General features: G+C 47.0%; 1 protein-coding gene across 2 annotated transcripts in view; it reads right to left on the bottom strand.

Moving 5' to 3' along the window:
• SLC2A9 (solute carrier family 2 member 9) overlaps positions 1–26,993 on the bottom strand; it is a 206,111-nt gene that overhangs the window by 29,270 nt on the left and 149,848 nt on the right. For both annotated transcript variants that reach the window (XM_072806326.1, XM_072806315.1), the window contains 2 exons: positions 17,306–17,407; positions 14,449–14,524 (listed from right to left, as the gene is read on the bottom strand). In XM_072806326.1, the coding sequence (XP_072662427.1) occupies positions 14,449–14,524; positions 17,306–17,407 (178 nt within the window). The remainder of the gene's footprint in view (positions 1–14,448; positions 14,525–17,305; positions 17,408–26,993) is intronic.

Raw genomic sequence — 26,993 nt, 5'->3', positions numbered from 1 at the left:
ACAGCCCTGCCAACCCATTTAGACATCTGAGTTCAGAACTAAGATAATATATGTGCCGATTGATCCATTAGGTTTGTGGTGATTTATTACAAAAGCAACAGGAACCTAATACAGATGTCTAAAAGATGCCCCACTCACACAGACAGGGTACCTCAGAAAGGTCTCGGCTTGAAGACAAAGAGATGGGTTTGAAGATCCAGCTCCCGCCTCTTCTCAGCATGCGAGCAAGACCATGCGATTCATCCTCTGCTGTTTTAGTGACCCCTGTTCCCCCCACTTACTGAGTCAAACCCCGGCCGGTGTGGTATCCTAACACAAGAGAAGATCACTAGTAGATTTTAAGCTCCTTTCCTATTCTGATTATAAACACCTTGGGATGTAACTGTGGAGTGTGGGACCCTAAGAATCTTCTTGGATGAAATGGATTTGGTGAGGAGGTGAGCTAGTGTTTACTGAACATTTACTATGTGCCTGGCCAGGTTCTAGATGTGCTAGGTACTGTCTTGTGAGCCTTTCACGGGTGTGGAGCAGGGTTAAGAAGAGCACAGGGTGTGAACGAACGGCTCAGACTTGAAAACAAGCTGGCCTGAAACTGGCTGTGGGACCCTGTATGAGCATCTTACAGAATGATGTAAGTTCGGCCTACAGGGGACATGTGGCCATGTCTGGAGACATTTTGGGTTGTTACAACTAAAAGGAGACGCTACTGGCTGCTGGGCAGTAGAGGCCCGGGATGCTGCTCAGCATCGCATGATGCCCAGGACGACCTGCACCACAAAAGATTATCCAGCTCCAATGCCAGTAGTGCTGAGGCTCTAGAATTTTCCTCAGAAAGTCATGTAATGGCATCACTAAATTACCACGCGTTTATCATCTTGGGGGGCTTGTGAAAAACCAAATTTCTATCAGAATATTTATTATTTCTTTCTAGAACTCTGAATTTATCATTTGTGTTGTTATGGAATGCATTTAAACATGCCTTAAGATAAGGGAGGGAGGCAGGGAAGGAAGCACCTTCTGTGTGCCAAGCACTGTGCCTATCACTAAACAAGATGGAGGCTGCTGTCCTCATTTTGCAGACAAGGAAATGCAGCTTAGGGAAGCTAAGTTACTTTCCAAGGGTGTCACAAGTAGTCAGAAGGGTGGCCTGATCAGACCCCAAGCCCATGCCTGTCTCTCAGTGTCATGCTGCAGGAATGAGTTTCCTCCTCTCTTTCCAGAACACAAGGGAAGGAAATGGGTGGGAGCTGGTTCAGTGTTTGGCAGTGTTTGAAGGTCTGCCACCACCAGACTGATGAGACAGCCCCAGATTCCTGCAGGAACTCGAGTTTGCAGGAATCTGGCCCCACAGCCCATGCTGTACCATCTTAGCAAACAGTATTTCAAAGCATATGGCTCCCAAATGAAGGGACACAGTGCAGAGAACTGAGCAGGGCTGGGTGCCTCTCCTGGGACCCCTCTGCCTCCTACCAGCCATTTCAGGAGGGTGGGAAGGGATTGTGGCCCAGGGGAAGGGGCCTCAGTCCCTTCTCTGGTACTAACTGTGATGTGTGGGGGCAATTACTTACTCTCAGGCTCCTGGTTTTCTTATCCATAAAATGGGCACATTGATCTAAAAGGGTGATAGGTGTCAAAGTACTTGCTTGTCACTGTTGCATTACAACTACTACTACCACCACTACTGCTACTACTACTATTACCACCACCACTACTACGACCACTACCACCACTACTACCACCATCACTACTACTACTATTACTACCACCACCACAAATATTACTACTATTACCACCACTACCACCACTTTTACTACTATTACGACTACTACTATCATTACTATTGAAAGACTCACTGCAGAGCAGTTCTCTGAGGACATTTGGGGCGCACCTTCTCCAATCTCTTACCCAGAGCAGTCAAAGGGAGCATTTGAAATAGAAATTAGATTCCAACAGCCCTCTGATAAGCCCCCCAAACACTTTCCCACTGCACTGGAATCCAAGAGCTAACCTAATGGTGTCTTACATCTCCTTCCTGCACGGACTTCTGTTCCTTTTCCTTCCACCCTGTTCCTGTTCCTCCAGCCACACACATGTTCTTGCTCTTTCTAGAACTGCACTAACATGGTAGCCCTTGCCTCATGTGGTTGTTTAGCACTTGATGTGGAGCCAGGCTGAACTGAGATGTGCTGTAAGTATAAAGTACACACCAAAAAAAAAAACAAAAACAAAAAAAAAAAAAAAATAAAGTACACACCAATTCCAAAGGCTGAGGATAAAAAAAGAAATTTGGAATACCCCATTAACACATTTTATATAATGATTCCATGCTGAAATGATGTTTTGGATATGTGGGCTGAATACAATACATTACCAACAGTAATTTTACCAGTTCCTTTTTTTACTTTTTTAATGTAGCAACTAGAAAAATTTAAGTTATATTCATGGTGTGAATTTTATTTCTATTAGGCAGCATTGTTCTGGAACATGGCAGTCAGGTTCTTGCCTTAGTTATTGTCTCTGCCTGGAAGAATTTCCCTTTAGATGTCTGCACACAGGGCCACATCCACACTTGCTTTGTCCTCAGGACATCTAAGACCCATTTTGCATGTAGAGAAACTGACACTAGAGCATGTAAGAAGGCTAAGGCCACACTGATGGTTGCCTGAGGATTTGAACCCATGGGAGGGGCTCTGAGCCAAGGTCCTTCCCTACTTCATGTTGGCTCCCTGGGGAATATCACGTTTTACTCCTTAAAGGTCAACTTTTGGTTGCCTAAAATCCCCCTAAGTGCTGGCCATCCTGCCCCTAATATGGGGACCTGAGCAAAAATCCTTCAGGTACTTTCATCAATGGGAACTTGCCCTCTTTCAGATGAAATGATGGATAGTGTGTGCACACAGTGGGCCATTTTTCCATTTTAGAAGCTTGTTTTTGACACCTCAGAGAACTGAATCATGATCATGTAATTATATCTCACTTGGGAAAATGCACATTTAAATAAGGTTAATGCCAATTCCCTTGGTTCCCGTGATAGTCCAGTCATTGACACTGTGAGAGAAGAAATGAAGGTGGAAGTGGTGTTCCCCTCAGGTCTGTTTCTCCACCAGCCCCAGCCTATGGACTCTGAGCCCATGTGCATTTCTGTTGCAAATGCAAGTGCCTCACTTTCTGTCTCAACTAACTTAAGTTTCTTGTTAGAGGAGGTAATGTGGGTCATATACTTAGCCCTGTGCCTGGCCCAACATCAGTGCTCCATAAACGGTATTGGTGATGATGGTGATGGTGATGATAATATAGTGACAGTGGTGGTGATGGTGATGGTGGTGGTGGGGTAGTGGTGATGACAATAATTGTCTAATCTCAGTACTCTGCTGAGATGTGTTGGTTTCCCTCTTGAGCACTGACAATGGTGTTTTGAGCCCAGCTCAAAATCAGTGCCTGTGTGGGAGTGGGGAATGAGGGGTTTGGAGAGCTTAGGATGACCTATAGGGCAAGTAGGTCATTGGTGGCTTCATACATTGAAATAAGGGGATATAGGAGGAGAAGCAAATTTAGGGAAGAAATGATGATTTCTGACTGGGCATGTTCAGTTTTTAGGATCTTATATGATCTCTATGTAGAACTGTTCTATAGGGAGGTAAATGCCTGGGTCTGGAATTGAGAGAGAAGTGCAGGTAGAGTGGGGGCACCAGAGGAGAAGGGACAGGACATGATTAGTGGAGAAAACCATCCTGGGACAGCATTTGTAGTGAGAAGTGCATGGGCCAAGGGCAGAACCTGAGGAGTGCCAGCATCCACGAACAGGAAGACGATGAGAGTAGGAGGAGACAAAGGAGGGGTGGCCAGAGAGGTAGGGGAAGATGTAGGAAACAGACCTCCCAGAGCCTGAGAAAGAAGAGAGCTTTAAGGAAAGAATCATCAAGAGTCTCACTAAATGGGACAAAAAGATAGCAAAGAGGCCTACATCTGCTCAGGCCAGGTTGTGGTGCCAAACAACTGAAAAGTAATTATTTTTTTCTGAATTTTGGAATTGCAGATAAGGGCATGTGGGCATAACAGGCATGGAGTTGCACTGTCCTGATCAGGCTTCAGGGAAGGAGTGCTGTCAGCAGATGCCTCCAGCCATCAGTCCCAGTAGGGTCAGCCTTAGTTGTAGAGAACCACCTGGCCCCAGCGCACACCCTTCCCAGGGTGGCCCACTTCTGGTGACTGCAGACGGCGTGGTGGAAAGGCCTGGGCCACACCATGGCCTGATCTGATGGCTCATTTCAGCTGCAGACTCCCTATGGGGTTGGCTGAGCTGTCCTTGGGCCCGCATCACAGCCCAACGTCTTCCACTACCCACCCCATGGCTCCCTTCAATGGGTAAGGGCCCCCGATAAACATCCCTCATCCCAAACTGCACCTTGGCATCAGATTATGGACCAGCCACACTGTGATGGGGCCTGTACTTTATACATGTCAGCTCAGGTGCCCTGGGATGGCTAATGGTCATGTTTATGCTATCATATCTAGGACCAACCCCTAATCTGCTCCCGTTCACCACCTTTGTTAACAGAAGCACTGTTCCTGGAGTCTTCTGGCTCTGGTTTTGCTCCACATCCCACATCCAACATGCTCAAGCAATCTGCCCATTAAAACTTACAATATAAAAAAAATAATAAAACTTACAATATTACTGTAATTTGGAATCTACCATTTCTCGTCGCTTCCTCCACTGCAACCCTGGCCAAGGGGCCACCACCATTTCCCTGCAGGATGAGAAACCTAACTGGTTTTACCCAAGCTTTTACCCTTGGCCTCCTACAGGCTGTTTTAACATGACTACCAAATGTCCCATTCCTCCGCCCCTTCCCAAATCTCTCACAAAGGTGTCCACATCTGAATCCCCCAAATCTGTGAACATGTTGGCTTGTATGACAAAACACTTTGCAGGTGTGATTAAGTTAAGGATGTTGGGCTGGGGAGGTTATTCTGGAGTATTCTATCCAATCCAGGAGGGCCCAGTGTAATCATAGGGTCCTTATATAAAGGGAGCAGGAGATCAGAGACAAGAGGAGATGCCATGCTGTTGGCTCTGAGGACTGAGGAGAGGACACAAGATTTGGGGTGTGGGTGGTCTCAGTGGGAAAAGATAAGGAAACAAATTTGCCAGAGCCAGAGGGAAACAACCCTGTCCAGAGAAAATGATTTCAGACTTCTGACCTCCAGAGCTATAGGAGAGGAAACTCATGTGGTTCACACACACAAGAAAGAAAGAAAGAAAGAAAGAAAGAAAGAAAGAAAGAAAGAAAGAAAGAAAGAAAGAAAGAAACTCAGGTGGTTCTCAGCCACCAAGTGAGTGGTCATTTGCAGTGGTGGCCACAGGAATCAAGCACAGCCCTGCCTCACCCTGACCAGTATCCAAGAATTGCATTCTACTAACTCCTCAAGATCTAGACACTGAACATACTCCTTTTTACGCTCTCTGACCCCCCTGAGCAGAGGTCACTGCTCCTTGCCTGGCACCTGCATTACATCTAGCTCATATCTCCACTGCATGGGCGACAGGGTGTTCAAACATGTTCAAACATGAGCTTCACTTAGACTCAGGACCAAGAAGCAAGAGAAGCAGAAATGCCAATGTCTCTGTATGCAGGTTGCACAAGGAAGGCCAGCAAAGGTTAGTTCACTGCTCTTGAGCTCCTTCAGCTATTTTGAGATCAGCGGTGCATGAGGAAGTCGAGGAGGAGGGAGGCTACTGTAGGATCCTAAACCTCCCAACCACAGGGAGGGGTGCTGGGGTGCTCCGCTCACCCCCTCTCCTAGCCCTTGGAGGGTGTGATAGTCACTTCATATGGCACAAGGCATGAGTCAGTGCATGATCTCACCCTGGATTATCAACGTGAGCCCTAAGTGCATCACAGGTACCCCTGCAGGAGGGAGGCAGAGGGATGCGGGGCACACACCAGGGGACTAGGCCACGTGAAGACGGGGCAGAGACGGGGGATGTGGCTGCAAGTTGAGGAAAGCCAGCAGGCCCCAGAAGCCAGGAGGGGGCATGCAACAGGTTCTCCCCCAGGGCCCTGCCCACACCTTCATTTCCGACTTCCCCCCTCCAGAGCTGTGAGAGAACACATATCTGTCATATCTGTCCCTTAAAGGCTCCTGCCTGTGCTCCTGGGTTACAGCAGCCACAGGAAACGAACACCCTCAAACGGAGAATCAGGCTCTCACCTCAGCGGTTGTGAGGAACAGTTAAGTGTCAGATTCCGCTGCCAGGCTCCTAGGGATTGTTCAGGAGGAGGAAGCTGCCTGCAGACACAGGGGGGCCTAGAAGCTGGGAGCTCGTCACTCATTTTAGGGACTGCAAGACCAGAATTTCCCACACTTCTGTTGAAAATCCAGGCTTACATGGTGAAACTTTGGGGGGCTCAGATTCTTTCTCAGAGCACCATTTGCTTAGGATCGCTTCTGAGGGAGGATCCTTTCTGGAGAGAAGGTGGCAGAAAAATCGTAAAGAGCACTGCCTCGTGTTCCTATTCACGTTTCAGGAGATAAGCTCACTAATTAAGCCTGCTGTAGACTGTGGGAAAAAGATAAGTAGGAAAACGAAATGTCTGGAAAAATGAAGGAGGTGAGAATGGCAGGAAAGATGAGACCTCAGAGCTGGGGAGACGTGGGTTCAAGTCCTGCTAGGCCACCTGCACAGGGAGGGGGGTGATGTGGGCAAGGCAAGCTCCCCAGAGTAGAGGTGTCCTCGCTGGGGATACGGTGTCCCCTTTGCAAGGTGCTGTGAGGACCAGGGTGAATGAGCCAAAGTACCTAGCTGAGCAGGCACTCAATTTAAGGAAGAAAATAATCAATTTTAAAAATTCGCCTTGGCCTTCTTGAATAAGCAGAAGGTGCATCTCAGCCGGGCAAGTAGCCCGCCACCCTCCTGCTTGGCGTTGAGTGCCAGATGATGCAAGCCCCCCATCTCCAAGCCCACTGGCCCTGCCCCTATGGCTGTTTGGGGGGTAAGGGAATATTTTCCTGCCAACTTGGTGCCGTGCTAGTTTCCTCAGGCCGCAGAAACAGATCACCACAAACCTGGTGACCTGAGATAACAGAAGTGTATTCTCTCCCCGTTCTGGAGACCAGAGTTGAAGTCGGTGGTGGTGGGGGTCGGCGGGCAGGGGTCGTTCTTCCCAGGTCCCGAGGTTCTCAGCTTCTGGTGTTGCCAGGAGTCCTCACTGTTCTGTGACTCTCCCCATGTCACTCGACATCACCTTAGCCTCTGTGTGTCTCCCTGTGTCCTCTCCTCGTCTTAAGAGGACACCAGTCATTGGATTTCAGGCCCACCCTAAATCCAGGCTGATTTCATCTTAAGATCCTTAACTAATTACAGCTACCAAGACCTATCTCTAAACAAGGTCACATTTGGAGGTTCCAGGGGGATGCGAATCTGGGGGTGCACTCTTCACCCTACTCAGGAGCTCGGAGCACAAGTGCTGCCCTCCTGCTGGCTTGGGGAGCATCTGCCAGGTGTGACCTTGGAGAGCAGAGCTCCTTGGGGGTGGGCTCTGGGCTCTCTCATGCTCACAGTGGGAGAGCCGTGGTCTGCCCATGGGGCTGGTGTGAGGGCTGAGAGAGCTGGCTGGAGTCAGACACTCGGCACAGACCCTGACACGCCTGCTAGGTACACGCCCGCTCACACTGTCATTGTTATCATTGTCACTGTGACTTTTACTGTCATCCTGAGGGTCTGTGCTGGAGACGTCAATGGTCAGTGCTCAGTCTGGCTAGTTCACTGAGTGTGGGTCTTAGGGCAGTCATGGAGCTGGTCACTACATCTGGAAGCTTCCACAGACAGGAGTGGTTTGGGCTGGGCTGGTGGCTTAGGAATCGTTCAGAAAACATGTTAAAATGCGACTCCTGGGTGGTACCTGGGTGGCTCAGTGGTTGAGCATCTGCCTTCGGCTTCAGTAGCCAAAGTAGCTTCAGTAGCTTCAGTAGCTTCAGTAGCTTCAGGATCCTATAGTAGCCTCCCTCCTCCTCAACTTCCTCATGCACCGCTGATCTCAAAATAGGTTGAGATCCCAGTCCTGGGATCGAGTCCCACGTCGGGATCCCTGCATGGAGCCTGCTTCTCCCTCTGCCTGTGTCTCTGCCTCTCTCTCTGCATCCCTCATGAATAAATAAATCAAATCTAAAAAGTAATGCCATTCCTATTGTCTGCCCAGTGGCCTGCACGGGGCCCTGGGGTTATGTTTGACCACAGATGGGGGTTCTGAAGGGTAGCCACCCAGCTAGAGAACTCCCCCTTTTTTTTTCCCAGCTAGAGAACTCTTAATCTGGGTCAGCCCCTTATTTCACCCACAGGGAAACTGAGACCCACAGTGGGACATGGCTTTGCCCAAATCACTGTAGATTTTGGCAAAAGTGGAGTGAGGTTCCAAACCATCCACAGAGGGCCACTCTGGAGCCCCACATCTTCCTGTGTGTTAGCTGGGGCAGCAGGGAGTGTGTCTCCCATCCTGGCTAGGAAGCAGGAGTCAAAGAAGTGACCAAGGAAGGTCACATGTTTGGCTCAAGGTCAATGCAGCCAAGCCAAAAGCGTAAAATGCAGGAATGATTAGGAATATGTTAATAAGAAGGGCGTGAGAGGGTGGCTCAGTGGGTTTAGCGTCTCACTCTTGGTTTCGGTTCAGGTTATGACCACATGGGGCTCCTCACTCAGCAGAGAGTCTGCTGGAGATTCTCTCTCTCTCTCCCTCTGCCTCTACTCTCCCCTCCCCATTCCCTGTGGTTTTCTCTCTCTGTGTCTACAATAAATAAATCAAATCTTTAAAAAAAGAAAAAAAGAATACATTAAGAGAAACCTTAATCTCTGGGCATCAGAACCTTTGCTATCCACACTCTTGTTTCCCAAACACAGAATAAAATAAATTAAGATAAATGTGTTGACATATCCTTGCTATCCAAATCTGGTTACTTTTAACATGAATCTCTGAAACCAAATGGATTTAGAACAGGAGAAAGACATGTATTCTTATTGTGGATGAGAATATACTTTATGCCACTCAGCTGTGCCTTCCCACTCCCCAGAAACCTTCACCTACAACAACAGGGAAGGAAGGAAAAAAAGAGGAAAATTCTTCAAAGTTCACGTGTGCAGACAAAATGAACAACACAGAAATCTATAAAAGCAGTGAAAAATCATTCTTTTCTGTACAGAATTCTATACATTCTCGATAGATATAGAAATAAGAAAAATCCAGCAAATTATTTTTCTGTGTGATTGGCTTTCAGCAATTTGACCTTCAGAGTGTTGACTTTTGATGAATTAACTTCCAGTGACCTGTTTGGCTCTCTACATGGCCAATAGGTGGAAGGGTGGATGCTGGAAGTTAGTGTTGTAAGCTGAGATCATCTAAATAATCAGGTCTTTGATATTTCCCTATAATCTGCCTTTACTATTACACTCTCTCTTGTTTTCAACCATTCCTCTAGTTACCCCAGTTTGAGTGTGCCATATCCTCCCAGTAGGACCCTAACCTCTGTTACTCAAGATAAGCTCCCTTGAGGGCAGATTGTGAGTGTGTGTGTGTGTGTGTGTGTGTGTGTGTGTGAGACCATTATATCTCCAGGCCTGGAAGGATGCCTGCTCCAAAGCATGCACTCCATAACTACTTGTGAAATGGGTGAATGAATGAATGATATCTACTTCCATCTATCCATCCATCTATCCATCTATCTATCTATATTTCTAAGATGAGAGCCCATAACTGTCATCTCTTGCCTATTCTAGGGTTACAACTTCTGGAAAGATTGTAAAGGGTCACAGGTCTTTGCAGCCCCTCCCATAAGAGGTAAAGTCTCCTTTCTCTACACCTTCATTCTGGGCTGGCCTTGTCACTTGGTTTTTGTCCCAAAGTGACATTGAGTTCTAAGCCTGGGCCTCGGGAGGTTTTGCACACTTCTTCTCTTGTAGGTCTGCTACCATCAGTAAACAAGCCCAGGCTAATCTGCTTGGTGGTGACAGACATGTGGCCAGGTCTCCCTTCTCAACGACAGACCAGTGGTCAAGGCCACTTTGGAGCAGCTGGCATCCAGCCAACCTGCCAGCCAAACACAGACATGAGTGGAGATGAGCAAAACCTGGGCTAGCGTGGCATGGCCAGCACGTCAACCCACGGACTTGGGAGCAGTAATAAGTAGTCATTGTTCAATTCACTAGGTTTTGGGGTTATTCGTTGCCTCATTTTGCCTGTCTTTGGAATTTCCATATCTGTGTGGATTTCTTATCCTATTAAATCTGACTTTCTCCTATTAATCTTTCTCATGCCAGTTTGATTCTTAGGCTGGCTAGAAGGACCTTAAAGGGGACAGGAACTCTTGTTCTTTGACACCTGGTAGCCTATTAAAGGTCTTCAGAGCTCGGGATCTGGACTGACACAACCCTGAACTAGAATTCTGGGTTACCAGCTGTGTGACTTTTGGGAAAGCACTTAACCTCTCTGAGCTTCAACTTTCTATCATCTCCCAACTCCATGAGAGTTCATTTCTTCTTTTTCTTTACTTGGACCTGCTTTTAATCCTGGGCTCCAAGCTCCTGGTTGGGATGGTTCTTATTGCTCTTTATGCTCCCAGACATGAGTGCCCTACACAAAAAGACTCCATGAAACCATATCTTTCTCTACATCATGCATTCTCAGTTGGGATAAAAATTGGTTCTTGGAGGTGAGAGTGGGAGCAAAAAAATATTTTTGAATTTAAAATAAATTAAATGACATTTAATTGTGTATTATTAGTTTCAGAGATAGAATTTAGTGATTTATCAGTTGTATACAACACCCAGTGCTCATCGCATCACCTGCCCTCCTTAATGCCTGTCATCCAGTTACCCCATCCCCTACCCTCTCCCTTCCAGCAACCCCACTTTATTTCCTAGAGTTGAGTCTCTTATGGTTGGTCTCCCTCTCTGATTTTGTCTTATTTTAAGTACAAAATAAGGTCATGGAGCTTCAAAGTTTAGTTTTACCTGACATGATCTTATTTCTTTGCATTTAATTTCTCTTCTTACAGAGAAATTGACTGGAATTAAAACTAGTCTATTCCATGCTTGCTCAGGCCCCAGGGGATGGTGGCAGCCTCCCACTACTTCTGTTGCTCAGGCGCCTACATCTTTTCTCTTGATTCACTGTGCCCACATCTCTGTAAACAGGATGTTCATGCAATTCCCTTTAAAATCCCAGCCAACAGTACTCTCCTGCTGGACCTTGACCTAATTTCAAATTTATATAATAAGTTAAGAGTTTGCAGGCTGGTTTTATAAAGGGCATCTCCCCCAAATCCTGCATGGTAACAGGTGTGGAAGCTGGGTCTCCTGCTTGCAACGGGACTGTGAAGAATTCCCATTAGCAGCGCTCACTTGGGTTAGAGCCCACCTGCTGTGTAAACACACTCTAGGGATGTGGATGTATCTTGAGTAATGACCACTGCTTGTTTAACCTGCTTTTGTGAGACATTCCCATTTAATTGTCATTAAGCAAGCTTCAAAAATGAGGACCACACACTGATTTGGTGTCAGGATATAGCTCTTGATTTGCAGGTCTAACTTCTTAATGTATACATGCCATTGCTCCTACTCAGTGATTTCTGCTTGGTTAGAAATTAATTTACTTGTTATTCTGCTTTGCACATAGTTTCCTAACTTCTGAGGGGAAATGAGTCATCTGATTTGACCCCCATCTAAGCTCTGGACCACTTAATGCAACTGGGTGGGCCGTCTTTGCATATTAAATCAACATCATAGATCAGGGAGCCCTGTATTGGTCACAAGCTCACTAGGCACTTGGTACATACCCGTCAGGGTGACTCTTTCTAGCCTTCTGGAGCACTTAGAGCAGAGTGACCTTATAAGAGCAGTGACCATACTCCATGTTGTGTCTGTCCTCCCCACCAGCATGGGAATCTCCCTGGGAGGGTTTCACTTGGTGCCAGGCACAGAGCCCCCACATCATAAGATTTTTCACACTGTAACTGAAATGCTTTGGTGGCATCTCCTTTCCCTCAGAGATAAAGCTCTTTTATGGTGCCTCATTTATTAGCTGTCACAGCCACTGCCTCGGGGTTATGCGCACAGATAAAATATGTAGCAGGAAACTGCCTACCCTGTTTCTCTCTTTTTCCTTCACCTAATTTCAACTTCCTGTCAAGCCTCCGTGAATTGATTTGCTCATCACAGAAGCTGCCTCAGGCAAACTCTTGGTTTCTTTCCCAGGAGGATATCCTTTTCACTTAATCCTGGAGGGGCGGCCTCAAAACGGGGAGTCTCAGCCCCTTATCTATCAGCATTTCTGCGACACATTTTCCCAATGAGGCTCCTCTTGGGATCCACTTCTTCTTGTCCAGTTAAGATGATCTCCCACCCGAGCAATTGCCTCCCTTAGACAGGTAATTCCCCTGGGGCTTAAGCTGCACATTGTCAATGTGAATTCAAGAGAAGTTTCTAAAGCCTGGCCAATCACGTAGTGGGTGAAGTCTGGCTGCTGGGTGACCATGGCGGGGATTGGAGAGTAGAGGGTAGAGGGCCCCCATTGATCTGGGGTTAGGGAGGGCAGGTGGACCACCTGGAGGCTCCCAGATCCTGAGGGAGAGCTTAGAGTCTAAACCACCAGAGACTTAGTAGGCTCTGTGATCAGAAGGAAACCATGTTTGCCCACATTGGGAGTAAAATTAACACCACCCTAGGAAGAGTGAGGGGCTTGGGACAAAACACAAGGCACAGCTGAGTGATTTTGGTCAAGAAAGCACAGGGCTTGTGGGTGAGTCCAATTTAGCCTACTTGTGAAGCAGACAGGAAGATGTCCAGTGACATACAGCATGAACATTCATGGTTCTTCCTGGGAAAAACTGTTATGGAAGACGATAACCCAAAAAGCATTAATGTGCATACATGTCTCTGTGCGCATGTGTGTGTACATGTGTGCATGTGTGTACTTGCATGTATCTATGTATGTACACATATGTGTATCTGCATGTGTGCATACGTGTGTGTGTGTGTGGGCACATGCATGTACATGTGTGGGTGCTGATTTTAGATTAAGAGGTCAGGAGAGGACCCACTGGGCCTGATGTGTCAAGTGGGATTTCCACACCAGCCTGTAAGCCCCATGGGAGCAGAGGCTGCCCTTCTGGTCTGCTCCCCAGTGTTCTAAGGCCTAGTGTGGGGCCTCTGGCTGCCCCCTGCAGGGGTGCCCACATGAATGCTGCCCACAGAGGGGATGACGGGGGCCCTGTAGGACTGAACACAAATACCCCCTGAATCGCTTTAATGGCAATATGTGCCTCCTGGCCTTCCGGTCAATTTGCTGCCCTGCCCAGAGGGTGCTTCCACTTTCCTTGGCCCTCTGATCACCATCACAACACGGTATGGGTGTGTACACACACGTGTGTGTGTCTGATGCTCTCCCCCAGTCATTCTGCAGCCCATTTTGCCTCTCACTATAACACCCTGCTGTCCTGAGTTGGGGACGGATGCTGTTCATCCATCACGGATGTGACAGGACATGAACATGACGGCCCATGAAAAGCAGCAACATGAAGGGAGAAACAGAAATTCAGTTCTATGCGTTGATAGAAACGTAGCGTTGTTTTCATCAACACAGAAACCCAAACAAAGAACCACAGCAACACCTGCCAGCCAGATGTATGCAAGTGTCAGCCTTGCCCTGAACCCTTTTCAGTCCCAGCTGAGGGGGCCCTCTCTGGTGGGGGCCCCTGAGGACACAGACACAGAGCCAGGGAATGGCAAGGCCATTTAATAGATGGAGAGGAGAGGACTTTCCTACTAGGGAAACAGCAGAGCTGGGGCTGGAAGTAAGTCCTGGGGAAATCAAGGCTGAGAACACTTGAGAGACTCCACCCTCATGCAGCTACAGTGCAAGGTGGTGTTAGGGCTCTCTCTGGGAGTCAGGCGATCCCACCACAGCTGACTCCATGCAAGTTGCTCCCAGCCCCACCTTCTCTACAGCTGCCACGAGTCTTAAATGAGCTAGCATACACCAGGTGCTTGGCCACATCTAGCACACACCCAGCGATCAATAAATCTCAGACATTACTATTATCATTATTATTAATATCATAAATATCTTCCACGCTAAATGGTCACTTCTCCATGGGCACAGATGGCAACTTGAGTATCTCTCATTCATCCCAGCTTGAGTATCTGGCTCAGAGCTCTCAACTGTTAATTGTAGCTGTGATGTCGCAGTATGTTATCAGCCATCTAACTCTGGGTGACCCTGTTACCTGTTACCTACCATCTGTGGGATGGAAATGAAAGCCAGCACTGCATTAAAACAGGTAGGGGACTCTCTTTTCCCTTCCATTCCCAGTTGGGCTTTGCCCCTCCCGGACTGCATCTGCCCAGCGAGAACACCCCAGCTCACTGGTGCCCATGGGGAAGGAGGTGTGCCTTACCTGGCCCACTGCAGAAGGAGGCGATGATGGCTAGGATGCACACAATACTCAGGTATGGGATCCAGGGGGCATGGTCCTGTGAAAGAGCAAAGGTGTGGGCAGGGAAGGAGGTACTGGGGTAGAGAGGATCTGGGTTCTCACCCCAACTCCTCCTTGATCTATCTGCATGACCTGAGGAGATCATTTCACATCTCTGAGTCCCAGTTCAGTGTCCATAAAATGGAGATAATGATAACCCCCAAGCCATTCTATCTGCCTATTTTATAAATGTGAGGTGAAAGAATTTGATGCCTCCCAAGAATTTATCAGTGTCCTCAGCATACAGCAGGTGGTAAATAAATGAGTAACCAACACTGCTTGAGTGTGTAGTCTGAACAGGCAATATGGGAAGTTTTATAGGCATTATCACATTTAAAAAATTTTCTTAATCTCTATTATTGTGTGAAACATTACATTTCTATCCCTCCTCCTGATAGGTATGAGATAAGTTAACTGTAGGCATTAAATATGTTTGAAGGGGCTGTCACTTGTCTGGCAGGGTCAGGGTGGCTCGGTGCTGGGCATGGAAAGATATCTAGGAAATTGCCCCTGTACTAGCAGACTGAATGGCTGATAATTAGAATATGGTATCACCAATGATGGGACATGGTGAGCATGTGGGGGAGGAGAAGGGGCATGTGAGCCCAATCTAGAGAGATTCAGGGAGGGGAGGAGACTGTGTTCACCTTTGAAGGCTGAGCTGGGATCACACAACAGGAAAAGGAGAGGAGAAAAGGTTCCAGGAGAGGGTTCTATGTGAGCAAGGGCACAGAGGAACAGGAGAGCACAGCACAGGAGTGAGCAGCAAATGTTCAGAGTAGAGGGTGATGGGTAGAAATGGGGAGAGCAGCCCTTCCATGCCCAAGTCCATCAGCTCTTGATGAAGGAGGATCTAGGATTGAGAGGAGCATTGTAGGCTCTTGTACACTGCATGGCTCACTGCTACACTAAGTTATCCACCTAACCATCCATCCATCCATCCATCCATCCATCCATCCATCCATCCATCTGGTATTCATCTAACCATTCATCCACTCACTCTCATCCATCTATCCATCCACCATCCAGCCATCTATCCACCCATTCATCCATCTATCATCCACCCATCCATCTACCCATTGATCTATCCATCATCCATATATCCAACCATCATCTATCTATTCATGCATTCACCCATCCACTCATAATCCATCATCTACCCATCTATCATCCATCCATTCATCCATCCACCTATCCACCCATCCATTTATCCATCCATCTGCCCATTATCCATCCAACATCCATCCATCCATCCATCCATCCATACATACATATATACATATATCTATTCATTCATATGGCAGATTGTTTTTGGTTCCTCCTGGGTGCCATGCACTGGGCTAGGAGGTGGGAACACAGGAATGATACAGGCATGGCCCTGCTCCCACAACTGTATTAGAGAAGAAAGATGAGTCAACAGGGAAAGCCAATCCTGTGATAAGTGCTACTGCAGGATTTCCCCTGGGGTCCCTGGGAACATAGAGGAGGGTGACTCACTGAGACATAGGATAAAGGGTGATGGGGCAGCCAAGCAAGGAAAAGCTCTGAGACCTTGTGAAGTCAGGCTTAGGAGGACCCACATGCTCCAGACAGCCCTTCCAAATGTTTGCCACAGCAGCAGAAAGACAATGCCCCAGAACATCACCCAACCAGTGAGGGACCCAGCTTGGTCAGTCTGAGGGGCCTGCAAGGGCATCCTGTCTGGTAGAAAACCCTGGTCGGCAGTTGGGAAGGAGGAGCCACTGCCAGTACATCACCCCCAAGGAAGATGTTTCTGCCTCCTGAGTGGTCAGCGTGCCCAGTAGCACCACCTTTCTGAAGGACAGGTGCTGTCAGGCACCACTCAGCTAATATTGCCTTTTTCTAGAGGTTTTTGGGACATTAAGACATTTGGCAAATGATCAACATGTGCAACTTTCCACTTAGGGATTCATTTTTGAAAAGTGCAAAGATTTGTTGACTACTGTGACCTTGGCCTCGTGCTTCACTTGGTGCTGAGACAGGCTCTAGGCACCAAGAAAGTGCTCAGTCACTGCAGGCTGTCGTGAGCAGCACAGGGGGCTGATGGAAACCCCAAGATCCCGGAATCTCATCCCAGTTCTGCCATTTACTAGCTGTGCAGCCTTGAGCAGCTTCTGCATTTATATTTATGCCTCAGTTTCCTGTCTCCATAAAAGGGAAAAATACCACTTTCACCAGGATTAGGTACAGCATAGTCCATCCCCCCAAACCTACATTTGGGTGCCCTTCCAGGTACTGTAGGTACATTTTCTCATTTAATCCTCCTAACACCCCTGGGCATAGGGACAACGGTCTCATTTTAGAGCTGGGGCCCTAAGGAGCAGAGCTCCTGCTGGAACCCACAGGCAATGATATGATAATTGTGGAAGTGCCTCATGTGGCACTTCCAGCTGCTTTGTGCTAAAATGTGGGAGCCAGAGGAGGTATCTTAGGGGTGTCTGGAGCAGTCTTCTCTATTCCATAAATGAGAAAACTGAAGCTTAGAGAGGAGACGTATTTTGGTCAAGTTCAGACAGCTCACTAGAGGCAGTGAGAGGACTATATATCCAGTGTCTGTCTTCCAGTCCAAGGACCTGTTACTAAACCCTCCTCCTTGAGGGCATCCAGCAGCTTCTAGCCGAAATGCCCCTTGGAATGCCATATCATAAGAGTTGTCCGTAGACAGTATGAACTTCCCAATCCAAGGCCCCAGAGCACCAAAGCCAGAGGCTGGCTCCATTCTGACCTCCTTCAGGGCATGACAGGCACATCCTCTCACCTGAAATGTCAATGTGATGGTGATGATCCCAAAGAAGAGGGCCATCAGCCCAAAGCCACCTATGAGGAGGGGTCTCCGTCCCAGGCGCTCGATGACCAAGCCCTAGGTCAAGGCAAAGGACAGATGGTTATTACTTCACTTCTAGTAGCAGGAGAAAGGGAATGTTGGGACTGGGAACCAGCACTGGGATCATGGTTAAAGGGTGGCTTTGACCTTCAGATAGCCCAGCCATTTTGTCTATGGCCACAGCCAGAGAGGCAAAGATCTTTAAGAGAAAGGGGGAGAAGAAAATCACCAACCTTGAGCACCTACTGAGTGTCCACACACTCCCCTTTCCTTCTAATCTTCCTCTCTAGGGAAGGGTGGGGTTACCTGCCAGGTCTGCAAAAGGAACCAAATGGACATGGTTGCTGTAGCCCTTCACCCACCCTTTGGTGCCAGCCTGCCATGGAAAGCAAGTGCTCTCGACTTCTAATGCCCCTGTGTTTTAGATGTTATAGAGGCAGGCTCCCAAGGCAGGGGCCCAGGGGTAGGAGGGGGCAGAGAAGGTTCTGGTGTTTTCCACTCTCCCTGAGTGTGGGTGGGTCAGTTTCATTCTAGGGTGTGATACCAGGAAGTCCACGTGACTGTAGCTCCTGAAGCCATGTCCCCTGGCCCAGTGTCCCACAGCTATAGGGCTGTTAGTGACCTCTGCCCAGCTGAATGGTCACAGTCCTGCCCTCAAGGCTGAAGGAGTCTTGCTGCAGGAACCCAGAGCCCTCCTCCTTTTCCTCTTTCCTCACACCCCGCTCTGAGCAGGGAGAGCTCTCCCAGAGACAGCGTGGGCTGCTGTTCCACTTGGCCAAGTGCACCTCAGGAGGTGAGTGGGCACAGCTCTAGGCCAGCCGAGTGCCCAGAGGACAGGCCACAGGGTGTTGCCTGGGTACCGTGGTGTAAACAGTGAGGAGACCAGGGGGTCCGGTGTGGAAAGTCAGGGGTTGGAGTGGAAAACATGCTTGGCTGATGGCCACACGGCTGGAAAACATCCACAGCTTGAGGACCTGGGTGGCTCAGGTGTTGAACATCTGCCTTTGGCTCAGGGTGTGATCCCAGGGTCCTGGGATCGAGTCCTGCCTCAGGCTCCCTCTGGGGAGCATGCTTATCCCTCCGCCTATATCTCTGCCTCTCTCTCAGTGTCTCTCATGAATAACAGATAAATTAAAAAATCTTTAAAACCAAACAAAAACATCCACAATTTCCTTTGGGAAGCCTTTCCCAAAGTAGGACTAATTAGTTGTCTGATTTTACAGAAGAAGTAACGAAACAGAGACACAGAGGTTTTGGGAACTTGTCCAAAGCCATGTGGCTGGTAGGAAGTAGGGTTGGGATCATCTACAAAGTCTTTTCTGGTTGCAGAGGAGGAGGATGAAGACAGTTTGGTCATTCAGTGGGAAGCCAGGCCCAGTGAGACCCACAGAAGCAGCAAAGATCAGCAATTGCTGAGAAAGTTCTAAAGAGAAACAAGGGCCAGCATCCAAGTCATCTCTCCCCCTAAAACCGTCATGAGTTGGGTTCCACCAAAGGGAAAGTCCAGATAGGAGCTGCCAGGGCGAGAGCAACATGCATAACGAAACTGGGCCCCTGGGTTGGGGGTTGGGGTGGGGAATGGGGAAGGTCAGTGACACCCAGGATCAGAGATTCTGGGATTTGTCAAAAGCCACATTCTATTGCTATTCGGAGATAAGCAAGTGGAATACATGCTCTCTCACACTGCAGGGATGGCTGAAAAATATACATACTCTTCCATTCAGTCATTTGCCTTGTATTTATCCTAAGAAAATAGACATTTGGTAGAAGATTTATGGACAAAGATCTTCAAAAATACTGTAGTTTATACTAATGAGGAAATAGAAAGCATCTAGGAGTACACCAACAATTGCATCCTTCAATAAATACTGGAATATCCAGATGACAATTATGTAGGGATTCATGTATTTTAAAAGAATTTTAAAGAACAGAAAAATCCTCAGGTTACGACTCTAAGGGAAAAGAGCCAGACACAGAGCTGTATCTCGCATATATTTATGTACACAGTTTGGTAAATTATGATTCTGTTAAACTGATATACCCTGGAAAAATTTATGCAAAAAAATAGCTTATAATGGCTGTTTGTGGGAATATGTGGTTATTCTTTTAATCATCATTTTTCAGTCTTTTCCAAATTTTCCACTGTAAGCTTCTTTTTTTTTAATTAAAAAAAAAAAGTCTAAAACACAGACTTAGCTAAGGCATTGGAGACACTATGCCCTGAGTCACAAATCGTTACTCTTCCCCTACCCCTGCTGACTTCTGATACCCACACATGTAGATCTTCACCGTGTAGAATGTCTCTGCTACAATCTCAGGATGGCCTCCCCATTCCCCACCGTTACGCTGGCAAGGAAGACCAAGGCTGCTCATAGCTGGAATGTGTGGTGACAGCCTTGTCTCCTAGGGTTACAGTGCCCAGTGACAGAGCACAGAAATGACAAGAGAAATTGCCACAACAAGCATCACAGTCACTGCCAGACACCGAGCACTTAAGTTGCTGTCCCGAGATTAACACGTGTTGCATTGTTACCTGAGATTACTGTGTACTTGTTACTGACTCCAGTGTTCTGTTTCTTTTTTTTTCTTTTGGTTCGTTTTAGTTTCTTCAAAGGCACCACCAACAATTTCAGTATCAGCAAGTATGCCCCAGATATAAACCAACCGAAAATCACTGTCCTACATCATGATACCAACAATCAAATGCTTTGGGGTGGGGATGGGGATCTGGCAGTTTCATTTCCCTAAAGTCTCCTGATGAACCAAGGTAGAGCTGGAAACACTGTCCTTGATTTGGAAATAGTCTCTGACGGTGTCTAGGAAGACACCAAAGAAATAGCTGTGAGAAAGAAAGGGATAAAAACAACTCTGTCCATCCTAGTGGGAAACCCAACCAGTCTGCAGGGCTCCTTTCTTCATCTCTTCCTCTTTTAAATTGTTTTAAAGTGCAGCCTGTTGAAAGGGATTAGGGTGAAGACGGTATTTCCACTCAACATTAAAGTCATTAGTGAAAACATTAACTTAAGATGAACAATGGCCTCTGACGGTTACTGACATCAGCTGGAGATGGACTGTCAGCCTCCAAGAAATCTCTTCTGGGGACCTCTGAGCTAAGGGTTATTTAGTCATTCAGCAGTCCTGTACCCAACACCTCCTGCCCACCCCACAGTGCTAGGACTGCTGGTGGGCTAATAAAGAGAAGGCTTTTTGTCATGGTTAGTATTTAAAAATCAACTTTATTGACTTACATTCAATTCGTAGATTCAATAAAATGCACTGATTTTAATTGTACAGTTTGGTATATTTTATCGCTTCTTGGCCTTTTGGCTAAGATCAAGTGTGGTATATTTTAACAAATTTATACACTTGTAAAGCCATGACCATATCAAGATACAGAACATTTCTATCACTCCAGAGTTCCCTGTGCCCCTTTCCCTAGCTGCAAGCAACCACTGATGTGCTTTCCATGACACTAGGTTAGGTTAGAATTCCATATTGGTGATCACTATACTTTAAAAAAAATATTTATCTATTAGAGACAGAGAGAGAGAGAGAGAGAGAATGAAAGCAAGCGCACAGGAGGGGAGATGGGAAGGGGCAGAGGCAGAGAGAATCCCAAGCTGACTCCATACTGAGTGGGGAGTCTGACTCAGGGCTCACCCCACAACCCTGAGACCATGACCCGAAACCAGGGCCTGAGTTGAAACCAAGAGTCAAACATCTAACCAACTGCACCACCCAGGTGCCCTGGTGATCGCTATACTTTTGAGAATCATCTCTGTTGCACATACTGTTCCTTTTTGGTGCTGAGTAGTATTTCATTGAATGGATATACCACAGTGTTACTCCATTCATCGGATGGATATCTGGGCTGTTTCAGTTTGAACTTTTCTGACTAAAATTTTATAAACATTGGGATCCAAGGCTCTGTGTAGACATGTGCTTTGCTTTCTCTTGGGTAAATACTCATGAGAAGAATATTTCGAGTGTATGGGTAAAATTTTTATGAGAAACTGCCAAATTGTTTCCCAAGGGGCTGTACCACGTCAGATTCCCAGTGGTTCCACATCTTCATCAACATTTGGTATTATTGACATTTTGGTATTAATCATCCTTACGGTGAACAGAGGTATCTCATTGTGAGTTTTAGTTTTAATTTCCCTGGAGCCTTATGGTGTCGAGCAATTTTTCATGTGTTTATTAAAACTTTTGATAGCTTCATTTGTACAATGTTTGCTCAAGTCTTTTGTTCATTTCCAAGTGGGCTGTTGGTCCTGTTTTTGTTGTATTCTAAGAGTCCTTTATATCTTCTGGATTCAAGTCCCCAGTGAGATGTATACTTTGTGAATATTTGACTGACCTGCCTTTCCGTTCCCTTCACAAACTCTTTTACATAGCCACAGCTTTTAATTTTGATGAAATCCTGTTAATCAATTTTTAAAAAATTCATGCTTTTTTGTGTCCCATCTAAGAAATCTCTGCATACCCCAAGGTTGCAAAGACTTCCTCCTACACTCTCTTCTAGGAGTTTTAGAATTTTAGCTTCTATGTTTCATTCCATGGTCCATTTTGAATTAATTTTGTGTGTAGCATGAGATTGGGGTTATTTCCTTTTTTTCCATGTGAATATTTAGTCTTTTGGTATTATGGTAAGACTAACTTTCCCCATTGAATTACTTTGACATCTTTTGTATTTCTGGATTCTATTCTGTTCCATTGACTATATGGCTGTCCTTATGCCAACACCATGCTGTCTTGATTACTATGTAGTGAATGTTACACAGCACTTACTATGTGCCAGCTATGGTTATAGGTGCTTTACATATAGTAAGAATTTAATCCTCATAACACTTCTATGGGTATATAGAGGTTCAGAGAGTTTAGCAGCCAGCCCAAGGTCACACAGTGGCAGGGCCAGGTTTCAAGTCCAGGCATTCTGGTTCCAGAGTCTTGCTCTTAACCTCTGAGCTGTACTGCCTCTCCTTACTGGCACATACAGATTTATCAGAAGGATATATGCACTCTCCCAAGGCTTTCCTTCCTTTGTGTGAGGCTGTGGCACAGGAGCATTGGGAAGGAGACAACAGTCCTTGCCCTTGGTGAATCTTATGGGTTGAATTGTGTCCTCCCCCAAAAAAGATATGTTGAAATCCTAACACCTGCTACCTCAGAATGTGACTTTACTTGGAAACCAGGTGGTTTTTTTTTTTTTAAAGATTTTATTTTATTTATTCATGAGAAACAGAGAGAGAGGGAGAGAGAGAGAGAGAGAGAGAGGCAGAGACAGAAGCAGGCTCCATGCAGGGAGCCCAACATGGGACTTGATCCCGAGTCTCCAGGATCAGGCCCTGGGGCTGAAGGCAGCGCTAAACCACTGAACCACCTGGGCTACCCATGGAAACCAGGTTTTTAAAGAGGTAATCAAATTCAATGAGGACATTAAGGTGGGCCCTAATCCCATGCGACTGGTGCCCTTATAAAAGGGGGGAAATTTGGACACAGACACGCACATGTGAGGATGCAGGCAGAGGTCAGGGGTGGTCCTCTACAAGCCAAGGAACACCACCAATTGCCAGCAAAGCACTAGATGCTGTGGTGGAGGCCTGGAACAGATTCTTTCTCACAGCCTCAGAAGGAATCTGCCCTCTGACACCTGGATGTCAGATTGCTGGCCTCCAGAACGGTGAGACAATAAATTTCTGTCGCTTCAGCCCCTCTGTCTGTGGTACTTTGTTATGCGGCTCTAGCAAACTAGCATGGGGAGCTCACATCTGATGCAGAGCAGAACTTGGCAGGTTGTTGTTCGATGATTAAATACACATGAAGAAAGGAGGAAGGGATGGAGGGAAGAAAAATAGGGTCTAATATGTCATTTATTTCAAATGTGACTCAAAGCTGACTTAATGTGCATTTATAGCATTTTATAGGTATTACTTTATATGAATTTTATAGGCCAATCTCTGTCTCTGTTGTATTCTTTGTGTCCATCTAAGTTTAAAGGACATGAAATAATACTCCGTGCTTGGCAGATTTCCTGACATCTCAGGGACCACAGAGCCTTGTAAGAGATCCTTCCTCAACAGGATCCTAAGCGATGCCCTGTTATTCCTGTCCTAATCCAGGCTGGGTCTTTTCCAATCTGCTCTTTCCATGAAGTCAGCCTTTGCCTGGCTTGATGTGCTCCTCGCAAGCACGGGGGTCATATGGCTGGCAGCAGGGCTCAGAAGGAGGAAGGGCCGTTGGTAGGGGCTCTGTCATCTGGCTGCCCCCAGCAGAGGGTGTGGATCCCAGCATGGGCAGAGCACTCTGTCTGGGCTAAAGATACACCTTTCCTCAAGTGGCCTTAATTGGGTTTTACTCAAACAACTGTGTACTGGGTGCTTGCTTTGGGCTGGCACTCAGCCTAGTGGGACACATGAAGACCAGGGATTGTTGGGGTACAGGATGACAACTACCACAGACATTTCTCTAAGCCTATTTTGTCTCATACACACACACACACACACACACACACACACACACACGCACATATACACATAAACACCACTGGCGCAGGATGCCTCCCAGATTGGGGCCAGCACCCTAGTATCCCAAATGGCTGCCCTTGATCTTGATGATTTGGGGGGTGGGGGTGGGGTCCCTGAGGAGCCTTTGCCACACAGCCATTCTTGAGTCTCCAGGCAGAAACTGTATTATTGCCAAGACTTTACTTCTGGAAGAATGGGAGAAAGGAACAGGAATGGTTTTACTATCGCTGACTCCGGTCTCTCGCAGAGAAGAGAAAGAAAGGCAGGCTGCATGAGAAGAAATGCCAAGTTTCAGTATTGCTAATAGTTCTGTTTTAAGCATGCAAGCATTAATCTTTGCTTTCACAAATCTCTGTGAGACTTTGGAAAGCTGTGGATATCTGGAAGTTAATGGAGTTTTAAAGTCTGTGTTCAGAAGACAGGGTCTCAGAAACAATTTTCCACCTAGAACAGGCTGTCTAAATTGAAAATAAAATATAATCCATTGATGGGACGCCTGTGTGGCTCACTGGTGGAGCATCTGCCTTCGGCTTGGGTTGTGATCCCAGGGTCCCAGGATCAAGTCCCACATTGCAATTCCTGCAGGGAGCCTGCTTCTCCCTCTGCCTATGTCTCTGGCTCTCTCTCTGTGTGTCTCTCATGAATAAAATAATTAAAATCTTAAAAAAAATCCACTGAAACAAATTTGTTCAGAAATTTCTATTTAAAAGATGAATGTGTGAGAGGTGCCTGGGTTGCTCAGTTGGTAGAGCACGTGACTCGAGTCTCAGGGTCCTGAGTTCAAGCCCTATGTTTGGTGTGGTGCCTACTTTAAAAAAAAAAAAAAAGGATGAATGTATGAGATCTGTACATCTGTTTGGGCCAAAGTTGTAAGAAATGAAAAAACTATTTTCTAAATGATTATCATTCTGGGGGCCAGGTGAGCGGGTTGGGGCGGCGTGCGCTTGGAGTTCCAGAGAGGGACAGAGGAACAGTGTGAGTCTCCACCTTTCTCTGATGGGTGGGCTGGTGGAACCTGCCCAGAGGCAGGGAAGCCAAAGGTAGCTAACAGAGAGATGAGGAAGGAATCAGAAGACATTTCCTGGGAAATAAAGCATCAGAAGGAAGCACATTATGGGAGCCAGAGGGTGGGCAATGGGGAAGGAACTTGCTTGCAGATGTGTCCTTGGCCAAACCCAGAAATAGAACCACCTGATAAAAAGGTATGATCAGAGCTGGGAGGGGGTGGGAGCAGGGGAGTGGGCTTCCAAGGCAAAACCACCTGTCTGCTTTGGTCCTCCTGGCCCCTCCCATGAGGAAGAGCCCTCAGAACCAGGAGAACCCCCCGCCCACATGCATGCTTCCTCTCAAGGCAACAGGTTACACAGCACTTTCTTGAAAGGTGATGTGGGCACCAAATATGAGAAGCTGCTCAACTGAATTATGATTTCTCGGCCCTGTGGGTGCTACCCATTGAGGATGGAGCCCTGGCTGCCACTTGTCCCCCAGGGACTTTGGGGACCAAAGGAGAAATCTGGTTCCTCTTTTGTTTCATGTGGCCTCTCCTCTGCTAAGTGCCTGTAAGTTTTGTTAGATAAATGGGGGGATGACTCTAACATTTTAGTGGAGGTGGGGGCTGTTTCCTCCTGCCACTTTGTGGCCCATAGAAATGCTGCAGAATTGTGATTTATCAATTGAAAATGTTGTTTGTAAAGGAGAATGAGCTGAACTCAGTCATTTGGATGCCAGAGTTAGGGTACCCTCTGTCTGATGATTCACTGGGAAAAACCATATCTGGGGGCATCACAATGCCAGATTTCAGGTTGTACTACAAAGCTGTGGTCATCAAGACCGTGTGGTACTGGCACAAAAACAGACACATAGATCAATGGAACAGAATAGAGAATCCAGAAGTGGACCCTCAACTTTATGGTCAACTAATATTCGACAAAGGAGGAAAGACTATCCACTGGAAAAAAAGGCAGTCTCTTCCATAAATGGTGCTGGGAAAATTGGACATCCACATGCAGAAGAATGAAACTGGACCACTCTCTTACACCAGACACAAAGATAAACTCAAAATGGGTGAAAGATCTAAATGTGAGAATCCATCAAAATCCTAGAGGAGAACACAGGCAACACCCTTTTTGAACTCAGCCACAGCAACTTCTTGCAAGATACATCCATGAAGGCAAGGGAAACAAAAGCAAAAATGAATTATTGGGACTTCATCAAGATAAAAAGCTTCTGCACAGCAAAAGAAACAGTCAACAAAACTCAAAGATAACCTACAGAATGGGAGAAGATATTTGCAAATGACATATCAGATAAAGGACTAGTATCCAAGATCTATAAAGAACTTATTAAACTCAACAGCAAAGAAACAAACAATACAATCATGAAATGGGCAAAAGACATGAACAGAAATCTCACAGAGGAAGACACAGACATGGCCAACAAGCACGTGAGAAAATGCTCCGCATCACTTGCCATCAGCGAGCCTCCTTTCAAGCCTCCCTGCTCTGCTCTTACCACCCTGCCCATATCTGTCTTTACAGAGGCCAGAGGGATCCTTCTAAAATGCACCATGGTGCTCTGCTTCCTATACCCTGGGGGCGCCCCATCAACCGGCTGGCCTCAGTCTTGCTGACTGGCTCCTGCTTGGTTTGCTTCTCCAGATCCCTGCTGTGACCTGCTCTCTGTCCTGGAGGAGGACCTGCAGGCACAGATCAACAGGCCCCCTTGCCCTCAGCATCCAGCTGGTGTCAGCAGACAGGGCACTAGTAAGAAGTCAGAAGGAGGGAAGGAAGAAAATGGGACCAGGGTGTTGGGTCCTGACTCTCTTTCGCCAGGCACATTTTGGCTGGCTGCTTCTCTCCACCGAAGGTCACCACTCCTGATGGATAGTGGCCTGCCCCACTACAGACCTATCCATCCCTGAGTTAATCCATCCTCCAGCCCAGATATCTGGGTGACAGTTTCCTCATCCCTTGAGCCTAACCACAATTTAATACAGCAACTGCCCACCTCTCAGTGCCCCTCGATTGGCACCAACGGTTCTCACCACATCCTTTCCTGTCTAGACCACCATATGCTTGACTTACTCATCCTGCCAT

Source organism: Canis lupus, chromosome 2 (assembly GCF_048164855.1).
Source record: "Canis lupus baileyi chromosome 2, mCanLup2.hap1, whole genome shotgun sequence".
Lineage (NCBI taxonomy): Eukaryota > Metazoa > Chordata > Mammalia > Carnivora > Canidae > Canis > Canis lupus.
This window is presented reverse-complemented; position numbering and strand designations above follow the sequence as displayed.